The sequence below is a fragment of the Hyla sarda genome, chromosome 11 (assembly GCF_029499605.1).
Source record: "Hyla sarda isolate aHylSar1 chromosome 11, aHylSar1.hap1, whole genome shotgun sequence".
Classification (NCBI taxonomy): Eukaryota; Metazoa; Chordata; class Amphibia; order Anura; family Hylidae; genus Hyla; species Hyla sarda.
In genome coordinates this window covers 16,128,755-16,140,618 of record NC_079199.1, presented here as the reverse complement: position 1 = coordinate 16,140,618, position 11,864 = coordinate 16,128,755, and the positions used below count along the sequence as shown (strand labels likewise).

The following is an 11,864-nucleotide window of genomic DNA, read 5'->3' as shown; positions in this document are numbered from 1 at the left end:
GTACCGAGATGAGATCCTCAGACCCCTTGTGAGACCATATGCTGGTGCGGTGGGCCCTGGGTTCCTCCTAATACAAACAATGCTAGACCTCATGTGGCTGGAGTGTGTCAGCAGTTCCTACAAGAGGAAGGCATTGATGTTATGGACTGGCCGCCCGTTCCCCTGAATCCGATTGAGCACATCTGGGACATCTTGCTCCATCCACCACAGACTGTCCAGGAGTTGGCGGATGCTTTAGTCCAGGTCTGGGAGGACATCCCCCACCTCATCAGGAGCATGCGCAGGCATTGTAGGGAGGTCATATGGGCACGTGGAGGCCACATACAATACTGAGCCTCATTGTGACTTGTTATAAGGACATTACATAAAGTTGGATCAGCCTGTAGTGGGGTTTTCCACTGTGATTTTGAGGGTGACTCCATATCCAGACCTCCATGGGTTGATACATTTGATTTCCATTGATAATTTTTGTGTGATTTTGTTGTCAGCGCATTCAACTATGTAAAGACGAAAGTATTTCATACCATTAGTTCATTCATTCAGATCTAGGATGTGTTATCTTAGTGTTCCTTTTATTTTTTTAAGCAGTGTATAAGAAAACTGCCATTTTTTTTTTTTTTTTTTACTTTTTACCCACTGTACTTTATGGTAAAAATGATACATTGGCCCTGATTTACTAAGAGTGGAGTGTAGTTCTCTTTGTGGGTTTTAATTCCCTACAATTTTTTCTATGGTATTTACTATGGTTTCCCTACATTTTGCTTTTTTTTTTTTCTGTTGGGTTTTCCTCAGCATAAATCCACTACATTTTCTGTGAAAACCTTAATAAATATGGCAAGGTAGGGGAGTGTAGGGGAGAGCACTACTATGGAACCACTAACTACCCAGAACAATCAGGGAGCACGTATGCCGTGCAGCACAGGGATCCTTGGGACTTTTTGATCACTTTTAATTAACTTTTTTAATATATGATGTGACTTAAAAAATCTGTATTTTTTTATTTTATGTTTGTGCTGTTTACTGTTCAAGTTTATAAACATTATATTTTAAAAGTTTGGACACTTACACATGTGGCTATACTAAATATGTACTTTTTTATTATAAATTTTTTGTAAAATAAAAAAATAAGGGTTATATGATTTGTTATTAGGGGAGAGGTTTTATATTATTTAATAGACTTTTTTTATTTTACACTTTTTACAATCATTTGATTGCATTTATTGTATAATGCTATGCCTATGGCATAACATTACAGAGTGCGATTGGGGATCCACTGACACAGCCTCGCTATACAAAGCTGCATCATTGGATCGGCGATCGGAGGCAGGTAAGGGGACCCTACTCCGCTATTTTAGCTCACTGAACCCTCGCCATGAGCTCCATTGTGCTACCGGCAACTAAGATGGGCAATAAATTGTCCAGCTATAGGAACATAGACTTAAAGGGGTACTCCGGTGAAAAACTTTTTTCTTTTAAATCAACTGGTGCCAGAAAGTTAAACATATTTGTAAATTACTTCTATTAAAAAATCTTAATCCTTCCAGTACTTATTAGCTGCTGAATGCTACAGAGGAAATTCCTTTCTTTTTGTAACACTGATGACATCACGAGCACAGTGCTCTCTGCTGACATCTCTGTCCATTTTAGCAACCGTGCATAGCAGATGTATCCTAAGGGCAGCATGGTGGCTCAGTGGTTAGCACTAGTGTTGCTCGCGAATATTCGCAATGCAAATTTTAATCGCGAATATTGCATATTCGCGAATTCGCGAATATTCGCGAATATAGCACTATATATTCGTAATTACGAATATTTGTTTTTTTTTTCTTAATTTTTTAATTTTTCACAGTACACATCACAGTGATCATCCCTCTCTGCTTCCAGCTTGTGTGGTGTAAAGAAGGCTCTAATACTACTGTGTGAGACTGGTGCGCGCATTTTCGCATATGCGAAAATTAGCATATGCTACTTTTCGCATATGCGAATTTACGTTTATTCTAATTGTGTATATGCAAATTTTCGCATATGTTAATTTTCGCAGTCGCAAATTTTTCGCTTATGCGAAAATAAATGAGAATATTACGAATATGCGAATATTCGCGAATATATGACGAATATTCGTCCATATATTCACGAATATTCGCGAATTCGAATATGGCCTATGCCGCTCAACACTAGTTAGCACTGCTGCCTTGCAGCTCTGGGGCCTTGGGTTCAAATCCCACTAAGGACAATAATAAATAAAGAGTTATTATTATTATTATTATTATAATGACGTCAGCAAAGAGCACTGTGCTCGTGATGTCATCAGAGAGAATTCCAAAAAGAAAAGAATTTCCTCTGTAGTATTCAGCAGCTAATAAGTACAGGAAGGATTAAGATTTTTTAATAGAAGGGATTTACAAATCTGTTTAACTTTCTGGCACCAGTTGATTTAAAAGAAAAAAGGTTTTCACCGGAGTACCCCTTTAATAGATAAGGATGAGAAGAAGGGGGAGCAGGGGAGAGACTGATAATTAAAGGGGTACTCCGGTGCTTAGACATCTTATCTTCAACCTGCGGACCTCCAGATGTTGCAAAACTACAACTCCCAGCATGCCCGGACAGCCGTTGGCTGTCCGGGCATGCTGGGTGTTGTAGTTTTGCAACATCTGGAGGTCCGCAGGTTGTAGACCACTGTCCTATACTTTACATTGCACGGATCCCTCAACATGCGATGGTTTCAACAAATGATGGTCCGTTTGGAACGGATTACCATCGTATGTTGAGGGACCACTGTATATATATAAAAGTTTTTTTCATGGAATACCCCTTTAAATGCCGGGCAGCGAAGTCCAGATCCCTGTACAGGGATTAAAGGGTAAAATCCAGATGGGCTTCTAGAAAAACACCCTTGAAAGAGGTGTAAACTCTAACCGGTCACAAGAATGGGGACCCAAGTCTCCATCACAGAGCAAATGGATATGTGAAATTATTAGTATAGTGAATGGAAGAACTATCACAGAAATAATGTAATATGGCTCATCTAAAACATAACGGCTGTCCCGGCATGCTGGGAGTTGTAGTTTTGCAACAGCTGGAGGCACCCCTGATTGGGAAACACTGACCTATACTATATATACTACTATATAGTCCAACATGCTGGGAGTTGTAGTTTTGCAACAGCTGGAGGCACCCCTGATTGGGAAACACTGACCTATGCTATATACTACTATATAGTCCAACATGCTGGGAGTTGTAGTTTTGCAACAGCTGGAGGCACCCCTGGTTGGGAAACACTAATCTATACTATATACTACTATATAGTCCAACATGTTGGGAGCTGTAGTTTTGGAACAGCTGGAGGCACCCCTGGTTGGGAAACACTAACCTATACTATATACTACTATATAGTCCAACATGTTGGGAGCTGTAGTTTTGGAACAGCTGGAGGCACCCCTGGTTGGGAAACACTGACCTATACTATATACTACTATATACTAGTCCAACATGCTGGGAGTTGTAGTTTTCGTTTGGGGCAGCTGCTGAGCCACAGGCTGTATCAGGGCATGCTGGGAGTTGTAGTTAGTGACTTACTGCAATTCCCAAATTTAATTGAAAAAAAAAAAGCGATCACAAAGTCACATCGAAACAAAAATGGTCCTGTTAAAAACTAAAGATGGGGGCGCAAAAAATGAGCCTCATACAGGCCCGGGAATGGTGCAAAAAGTGGAAAGTGGTCTGCTATGGAACTGCGTTTTTGAGATCAAGATGTAGGTTTAGTCTTTTGAATAAAAATCTATAAAGTTCTCCCTTTTTCAATTGCAAAGTTTTACAACTGCGAGTTGTAGTTTTGCAACAGCTGGAGGCACCCTGGTTGGGAAACCCTGGCACACTCACTGTACAGTCTTATTCTTTATTCAGGCTCCTGACAGCTGTATACACAGTTTGCTGACATATGTGACAACCTACGTGACGTCAGAACACACACAGCAGCCGAGTGACCACCAGGTTACTACAACACAGCGGCGCACGAGGTGGGCGTGTACGACAAACGCGGAGGGAGGAAGATTGGCCCCAGTGCCGCGCTGTAGCTCCATGACGTCACGGGTCAGCTGATCGCCTCCATCCAGAGCAACCGGCAACACAAGAGCTGCGTCCAGTGTAAGCTGTGGAGGGCAGGGGGGGAGGCTGGCGCTGTGTGTGGCAGAGGCGGCGGGGGGGGAGCGGGCACCACACGGGACACACCTCCGTATAGCGCCGCCGGATTGGGGATATCGGAGTCATGTTTATTCCGAAAGAGCTCAGACTGTGAGGAAAGGCTTGTCACCCGTGTATGTGAAGGTATATACTGCTGGGTGCGCTGTATACATGACTGTGTGACGTCAGGATAGTGCCAGGGGTGGCGCCACCAACTATGTGTATATTGTATTATATGTACGTTCTGTGTGAAGTTATTTGTGTAAGAACTGTCATCTATTTTTATATATATATATATATATATATATCATCTATCTCATATCTATCTATTTATATCCATCTATCTCTCTCTCATATCTGTCTCCTATCTATCTATGTCAATGTTTTTCAAACAGTGTGTCTCCAGTTGTTGCAAAACTACAATTCCCAGCATGCCTGGACGGCCTTAGGGTGCGTTCACACTGGGGATCGACCGATTATCAGTTTGGCCGATATTATCGGCCAATAATCACTATTTTGGACATTATCGGTATCGGCAATTACCTTGCCGATAATGCACCGCACCCCCACCACACCGCTGCTACCCCATTTCCTCCCCCATCCCCCGTTTTTATAATTTTCTGTTCCCGGGGTCCGCGCTACTTGTGGCTCCTGCACTGTCCTGCGTTACGCTGCACAATGATGAGTGATGTCAGTGCGCACAGTGACGGCTCAGGACGGGAGCCAGAAGAAGCGCGGACCCCGGGAACAGGTAATTATAAAACCGGGGATGGGGCAGTGGTTAAACTCAGGGAGGGCAGGGGGAGAGAAACTGGCGGCGTTGGTCTCTGGGCAGGGTGGGGGGGGGGGGCCGTGGCGGTGGTAGTGTGGGCCCCGGGAACAGGTAATTATAAAACCGGGGATGGGGGAGGCAATGGGGCAGCAGGGGCGGTGTGGGGGGGTGACGGTGATAGGACTCAGGAAGACCCCCAGACAGGCAGGGGGAGAGAAGCAGGTGGCAGCAGCGCCCATTTAAAGCGTCTGCTTTAAATCATTGATCTGCAGCGGTTTCTGGGGGGGAGGGGGGGGGGGGGGAGAGAGTGGTGAAATAGCCGATAACTTATATCGGTATAAGTTATTGGCTATCGGCCGGAAAGTCCACAGCTTATCAGTATCGGCCCTAAAAAATCAATATCAGTCGATCCCTAGTTCACACTGAGTAATAGAGATGAGCGAACTTACAGTAAATTTGATTTGTCACGAACTTCTCGGCTCGGCAGTTGATGAGTCTCCTAGGACTGTATCCACCTTTTCCAGCCCACCGGAGCACCGGAAGGCTGAACTAATTTATGCAGGAAAAGTCATCAACTGCCGAGCCGAGAAGTTCGTGACGAATCAAATTTACTGTAAGTTCACTCATCTCTAATGAGTAATTCAAGAGGAATTTACTCGAGTAATTCCTCTAGAATTCTCCGCTCCAAATGAATGCTCATCTCCTCTGCCCATTGACTTTAATGTTTTTTCTTCTGTCCTGTTATCACTGCGGAAATTTCTTCCTCATGTTCATTCTTCAAGCTGAATCCGCGAGCAGAATCCAATAGAAGTCAATGGTAAAAAAAAAAAATTCTGCCCGACATCGGTTTTTGAGCGGAATTCAGAAAAGTAGATTCAATAGCCTCCTCCTTCATTCCTCTTCATTTCCGCATGGAAATTCGCTTGATGGAGAAGGCAACAATTTCCTGACCGAAATTATTCCTTGTGAATTCCTCTTGAATTACCCGGTGTGAACGCACCCTTAGGCTGTCCAGGCATGCTGGAAGTTGTAGTTTTGCAACAGCTGGGGTCTTCGGACGAGCAAGTGCCCGGTGGACCCTGTCCATGCGAAGAAGGCTGGGGTCCTCTTGAGGTAAGAGGGACTGGAAGAGGCCCGTGACCACTTTTGTAAGATCCGTGTAAGATTCCGGCAGGCCCCGAATCCAGATGTTTGCTCTCCGGGACCTGTTCTCCAAATCCTCAATTTTCAGTTCTAACATCTCCATGTGGTCGGCATGATCCGCACTGGTCAGACACTCAGTTAATTGCCTCCGCCATGTCATCCGTCTTAAGTTCCAAGTCGTCCACCCTCTGGCCCAGCTCACCGATCTGCTGAGTAAATTCGGTAACAGCCCTAGACGGCTCCGTTTTGAACATCCCTTGTATCGTGCGGAAGAGGTCCGCCGGAGTGAGCGGTATCGGTGAGTCTGCTATAGTGTCCTCCTCAAGCAGCTCTGGGCTCGGAGCGCACGAGGGAGTTGGCGCCATCTTAGATTTCAGGCCCGTGCGGAAGATCTCGGGAGTAGTTTGCGACAGCGACCTCTGCGAAGGACCAGACTTGGTCTGTTCCTGGGCAGACATATTGGCACCCAATGTGGAGAGTTTCACCGCTGTGGAGCCGATAAATCGGCGCTAAGAGGGCTGAGATCCCGTAGGCGGCACGGAGCTCACAGGGAGTACGTCTTCACCAGCGAGCCGCGCGCATGCGCCCCAAAGTTACATAGTTAAAGGGAATCTGTCACCAGCATCACCCGTGCTGACCCCCTGGTACAGGCTTGTAACGCGGCTGATGCTGATTACAATGTTGTTTGCCTTTTTATATAAAGTGTACCTGTCGTCAACAAGAGCTTTTTATATAATGTAGATAATACCATTCTATGTATATTTGTAATATACATTGGTTAAAAATTGTGTATATTTTTGGGTGAAAAAATGCTGTCCCTGCAGCTATTGTCTGTGTGTCGCTATGAGGAGTCCAAATACAGGAAGTGAGCGGAGGACAGGCAGGGATCGGTGCAGACTCCTGGCTTGTCAATCATCCTGATGTATGAGCCGGGAGGATGTTGTCTGTCCGGGCATGCTGGGAGTTGTAGTTTTGCAACAGCTGGAGGCACCCTGGTTGGGAACCATTGCTCTATGGTGTTCTCTTTTTTTTTTTGCATTTTTGTAGCTCCGCTAGTAAACCTTTTATTAAAGGATCCCTGAAAACGTATTCTGTTGTGGTTCACACCACGTCTTTGCAATACAGTTCCCGTGTACTTTTTTCAATTTGAAAACTGTACGGAACCGTATCGTGTCCGTTTTGCATCCCGTACGGTTTTCATTTTTTTTTTTTTTTTTTTTCCCCGTACCCAAAACCGTAGCCTACCACAGTTTTTTTTTTTTTTTTTTCCGGGTGAAAACCCGTATTGAAACATATGTGTGTGTGTGTGTAAAAGGCCATTAGAACTCTGCTGGCTTTATGGTGGTGTGATGAGAAACTTACTTTGCATATATATATATATATATATATATATATATATATATATATATACATACACACACATTTTTTTTTTTTTTTTTTTTTACATGGGCGTCAATGGGAACCGTGTGTGCGTACGGTTCCATCCGGTTTACACTATACAGTTTTTTTTTGTTTTTTTTTATTAATTTCAATCAAACAAGTGAAACTTTATTCATAATGGAATGAAAAGTTAAAAACGTATACATTTTTTTTCTTAAACGGATGCCTCTGGACATAATTTTTCAAGCCGTATACGGATTACATATACTTTGTATTTTTTTTAAATAAAAAAAACAGATACGGGAACTGTATTGCAAAAACATGGTGTGAACCCAGCCTTACTCGGGTGACCCCTTTTTACTTTTTATACTCTCTCTGGCCTATTGGTTAATATTAGTTCCTGTAGTGCCTTCCTTTTTGTTGGTTGCTACACTAATTGTGATAGTTAATTGTCTTTTATTGCTGGCAAAAAACCTGTTTTTTGACACCCTTTAGGGCTTATTTTATTCACACTACGAAATCTCCACACAGCCAAAATCAATCGACGCTAGGACGTAGTGATTTTGGCTGTGCCCGCTGCAGAGGGGCTCTCATGGGGAGAGATTTCGTATTGTGAATGTGTAAGGCTGCATTAACACTTTGTTTTTACATTACGGGTGCCGGTTCCGGCTGGGGGAGTATACTACGGTTTTAATTCCGGTCAGAAAACAGCATTGGACTCCGGTCGGCTCATTAAAGTAAATGGATTTCAGCGCTGGTCCGGTTGGGGTACGGGAGAGGCCGGTTTGCCCCTCCCCCAGCCGAATCCGGCACCCGTAACGTGAAAACGAAGTGTTAATGCAGCCTAAAACATTCCCTTTTTTTTTTGGCAAATTTGTGATTTCCACAGTGTGTGAATCGGTCAGCTGTAAACCCATTCATACCAAAGTTGTCTAAATGCAGTGGGATTTCGTTATGTTAGCAGGTTTTTTTTTTCCGCCTATTTTTGTCGCAATGGTTTGGTGCAGTCAAAAGTGTGCAATCTTATTATATAAAAGATTTCTAATCTAATTGTAACCTGGTCTTGTTAATATGTAATGACCTTTGTTTATTCTACGTACTTGTATTTTCTTTACAGTCAAATATCTGTTTTAAAGAAAAAAATCTTTAATAAAAAAAAAAAGTTGAACAAAAAAAAGATTTTTAAAGCTGTTGACTATGAGGGAGTTTTATCAAAACCTGTGGGGAGAGAAAGTTACTGAGTTGCCCATAGCAACCAATCAGATCGCTTCTTTCATTTTTAATAAGGTCTTTGCAAAATGAAAGCAGCAATCTGATTGGTTACTATGGGCAACTGGTCAACTTTTCCTCTGGACAGGTTTTGATAAATCTTCCCCTATATGTTTGTTTAGGAAATTATTTTGTGGTAATTTACTTACTATGTGCGACTTTTTGGAAAGTGACACTTTGCTGATGGCACCGGCCTCCCACGCCGCCTCCAACCACACGTTTAGAGGACGGCCTGTGCTGACTCCAAAAGTTACCACATGCATCAGAATTACTCCAACCAGAACACATGCTGAACAAACCGGCTGATAACAACCTAGGGGGAAAATTCATCATATTTGGAGGGATTGTTTTTGGCGCATCCGTTCATTGTCAATGATGGGAGACCGCTGCAACCAGTGACTGCTGGTCTTGGTAGTAGGGAGAAGAGACAGTAGTGGGAACCAGAAGGTGCTAAAATGGAGCTGCAGAGGACCTTTTTTTTTTTTTTTTTGCCCCAGCAAAATATAAATATTCTGGAATACCCCTTTAAGGGCCCCAGTATCTGAAAACAGTAAGGCGTGTACTGCATACAGATTTGTTTCTGGTTACAATTCAACAAAGTGCTCCTCTGTCCCTCATGATAAGCCTTGACTTTCAACCACAACTACTTCTGTCCGCAGATGCTTTGCTGGTCTTAGCATTTTGAGTGTTTATAGAAGCATTAGACCTTGACTGAACCATCAGCTCAGCAACTTGGGTCACAGGCGCACACCAACAAAAATTCCCCTTTAGAACTCTCGGGTCTGGCATATCGTGCCCCTAAAACTGATACATATAATTATATTATATTGTGGTTGATAAACTTTATTAATAAGCACAAAATGTGACACAACTGTTTGTGTCAGAGTTTAAAGGGGTACTCCACTGGCCAGCATTTGGAACTAAATGTTCCGGATGCTGTTTTTGCGCTGCGGGGGTTGGCCACGCCCCTTGTGACCATCACGCCTCCTCCCATAGACTTGCATTGAGGGGGCATGGCCATGATGTCATGAGGGGCATGGCCAGCCCCTGCTGCGTGAAAACAGCGTACAGGACATTTAGTTCCAAATGCTGGCCAGTGGAGTACCCCTTTAACTTGACTTAAAAATAGGGGTGTTGTAATGCTGGCTCTACAGAGAATACAGAGTAAACATGCTACCCTTGTTCTGTAGTGTTTATTTATTATATATTTTGTACTATATTATAATTTGTTATATTTAACATATTTCCTGAATTTTTTTTTTCTTTCAGTCCCAATGGAGCCTCCTTGTCTTCAGCATGTATGAGGAAAAATCTAAAGATAGCAATGTTACCCAATTGTAGGAGCTCCATCCATGTCTCCATTGTCTCCTTCACAACATGATTTCTGTACTTTTGATGGTGTCAAAGGTCAACATTGCCAGCTGGATCCAACTTGGGGGTTGCCCACCAGGCGACCTCTGTCTCCAGCATCCTCATCATTATCATGTAGAGAATGACGTTTTCTGATAGCAGAGACCCTTTACCCATGTCTAATAAAAATATGGAGGTCCACGTATCTCGGGTGGCTCCTTTTGCCAATAATGGAGAAATCTCACAGCTGCGTAATGGATCTGGAAGGAGGAGGTCACATACTCAAGACAATGAACCAGTTATTCCGAGAAGTAATTCTCTAAGCAGACCACATTCACGGACAAGAAACTCTGCGGTTATAACAAGTCATTCTCAAGACAAGACCTTCATATCTGTAAGTGACAGCAATCTCAGTTGTGGGGTGATCCCGAAGGAGCTTCAGTCCCGTCTACTTGACCTGAAGGATTATAAGTCCAGGACCCGCGCCATCGAGGAGCTGAAGTTTCTTATCCAAGACTGCGACTTTAGTACAGTATCTCATTCTAACATGGTTGGGTTTATCAGCTTCTTGTGTACGCTGCTCGATGACAATAACTTCACGGTGGTCCTTGTCACCTTAGACGTTCTTAACTGCTTTGTTTTTAACCTTGGTCAGGGGGTTAAGGAGTTCCTCCAACCCATTATTTCTTCCACAGTGAAACTCCTAGGAGATGGTAAGATCACAGTAAAACAGGAATATATGAAAATCTATATGAGACTGATGAAGGTGGCCGGACCCTACAAGGTGTTAACCGTGCTGCTCGAAAACCTAAAACACAAAAACTCCAGAGTAAGGGAGGAGGTGGTGAATATCTGTATGGTGTCCTTGTTGACCTATCCAAGCGAGGACTTTAATTTACCGTTTCTAGCGTATGAGATCGCACCCTGTTTAATCGATAGCAAGAGGAGAGTCCGACACGCTGCCTTGGAAGCCTTTGCTGTCTTGGCGGCCTCTTTGGGCACTGGAAAAAGCAGCCTGTTTAAAGTGGTGGATGAAGTAGAACTACAAGAAAATGGAGATGGGTTAATGAATGCTGTTCAGGCCAGGTTGGCTCGTAAGACCCTTCCTAGGATCACCCCACAAGGTTTGGTGGAGTATGCCCTTCCCTTCCCGTCTTCTGCACAGATTAGAGGGACTTATCTGCCTGGAGCAGACACTGACTGGCTCCTAACTGGGAATCGGGTACAAAGCGGGCATTATCAAAGTGTCGATCACGGTGGCAGAGGGGGGGTCCCCCACATCGAACCTGTCGCTCGAAGAATGTTAAGTGCTGGGAAAGGAAAAAATAAGTTCCCTTGGGACAATCAGGATCCAGCAGTCTTGGATGTGTTTCCAGGAACTCAGACCTCTGAACAGGTACATTTGCATGTATGTGTTGTGTTGATTTCATGTCTTCTCCCTGTTGGTTTCATTCATACATCACGCAACCTCTCTGCATATGTGACCTTTATTTTTAGAGATGACCCTAAGGAGTATGGAGCGTGCTTTTCTTACCCCACAACCTTCATACACAGAGTGAAATGTTTTTTCACCATCCTGGGATTTCCCATCTGGTCTATATATTTTAATGAACTATGGATGGTTCATGTTATATAAAGATCTTGGCGTTAAATAGGAAAATGTAATAATATCTAATCTTGAACAAGTCATACGTGGTTGCACCCAGTTTGTCCAAGTAGGAGCTGCTTTTTTTTATTTATTTATTTATTTTTTTTTTTTGCATTAGCTCCC

At 43.4% G+C, this 11,864-nt stretch overlaps 1 protein-coding gene across 2 annotated transcripts in view; it reads left to right on the top strand.

Moving 5' to 3' along the window:
- Positions 1–4,065: 4,065 nt before the first annotated feature.
- TOGARAM1 (TOG array regulator of axonemal microtubules 1) overlaps positions 4,066–11,864 on the top strand; it is a 47,213-nt gene continuing 39,414 nt past the window's right edge. Inside the window, exons 1-2 of one of the 2 annotated variants that reach the window (XM_056545470.1) lie at positions 4,066–4,143; positions 10,013–11,489. In XM_056545470.1, coding sequence (XP_056401445.1) covers positions 10,236–11,489 — 1,254 coding nt within the window. In that variant the 5' untranslated portion in view covers positions 4,066–4,143; positions 10,013–10,235. Of the gene's footprint in view, positions 4,144–4,192; positions 4,324–10,012; positions 11,490–11,864 lie in introns of those variants that run through there. The other variant, XM_056545468.1, reaches the window with a different exon arrangement.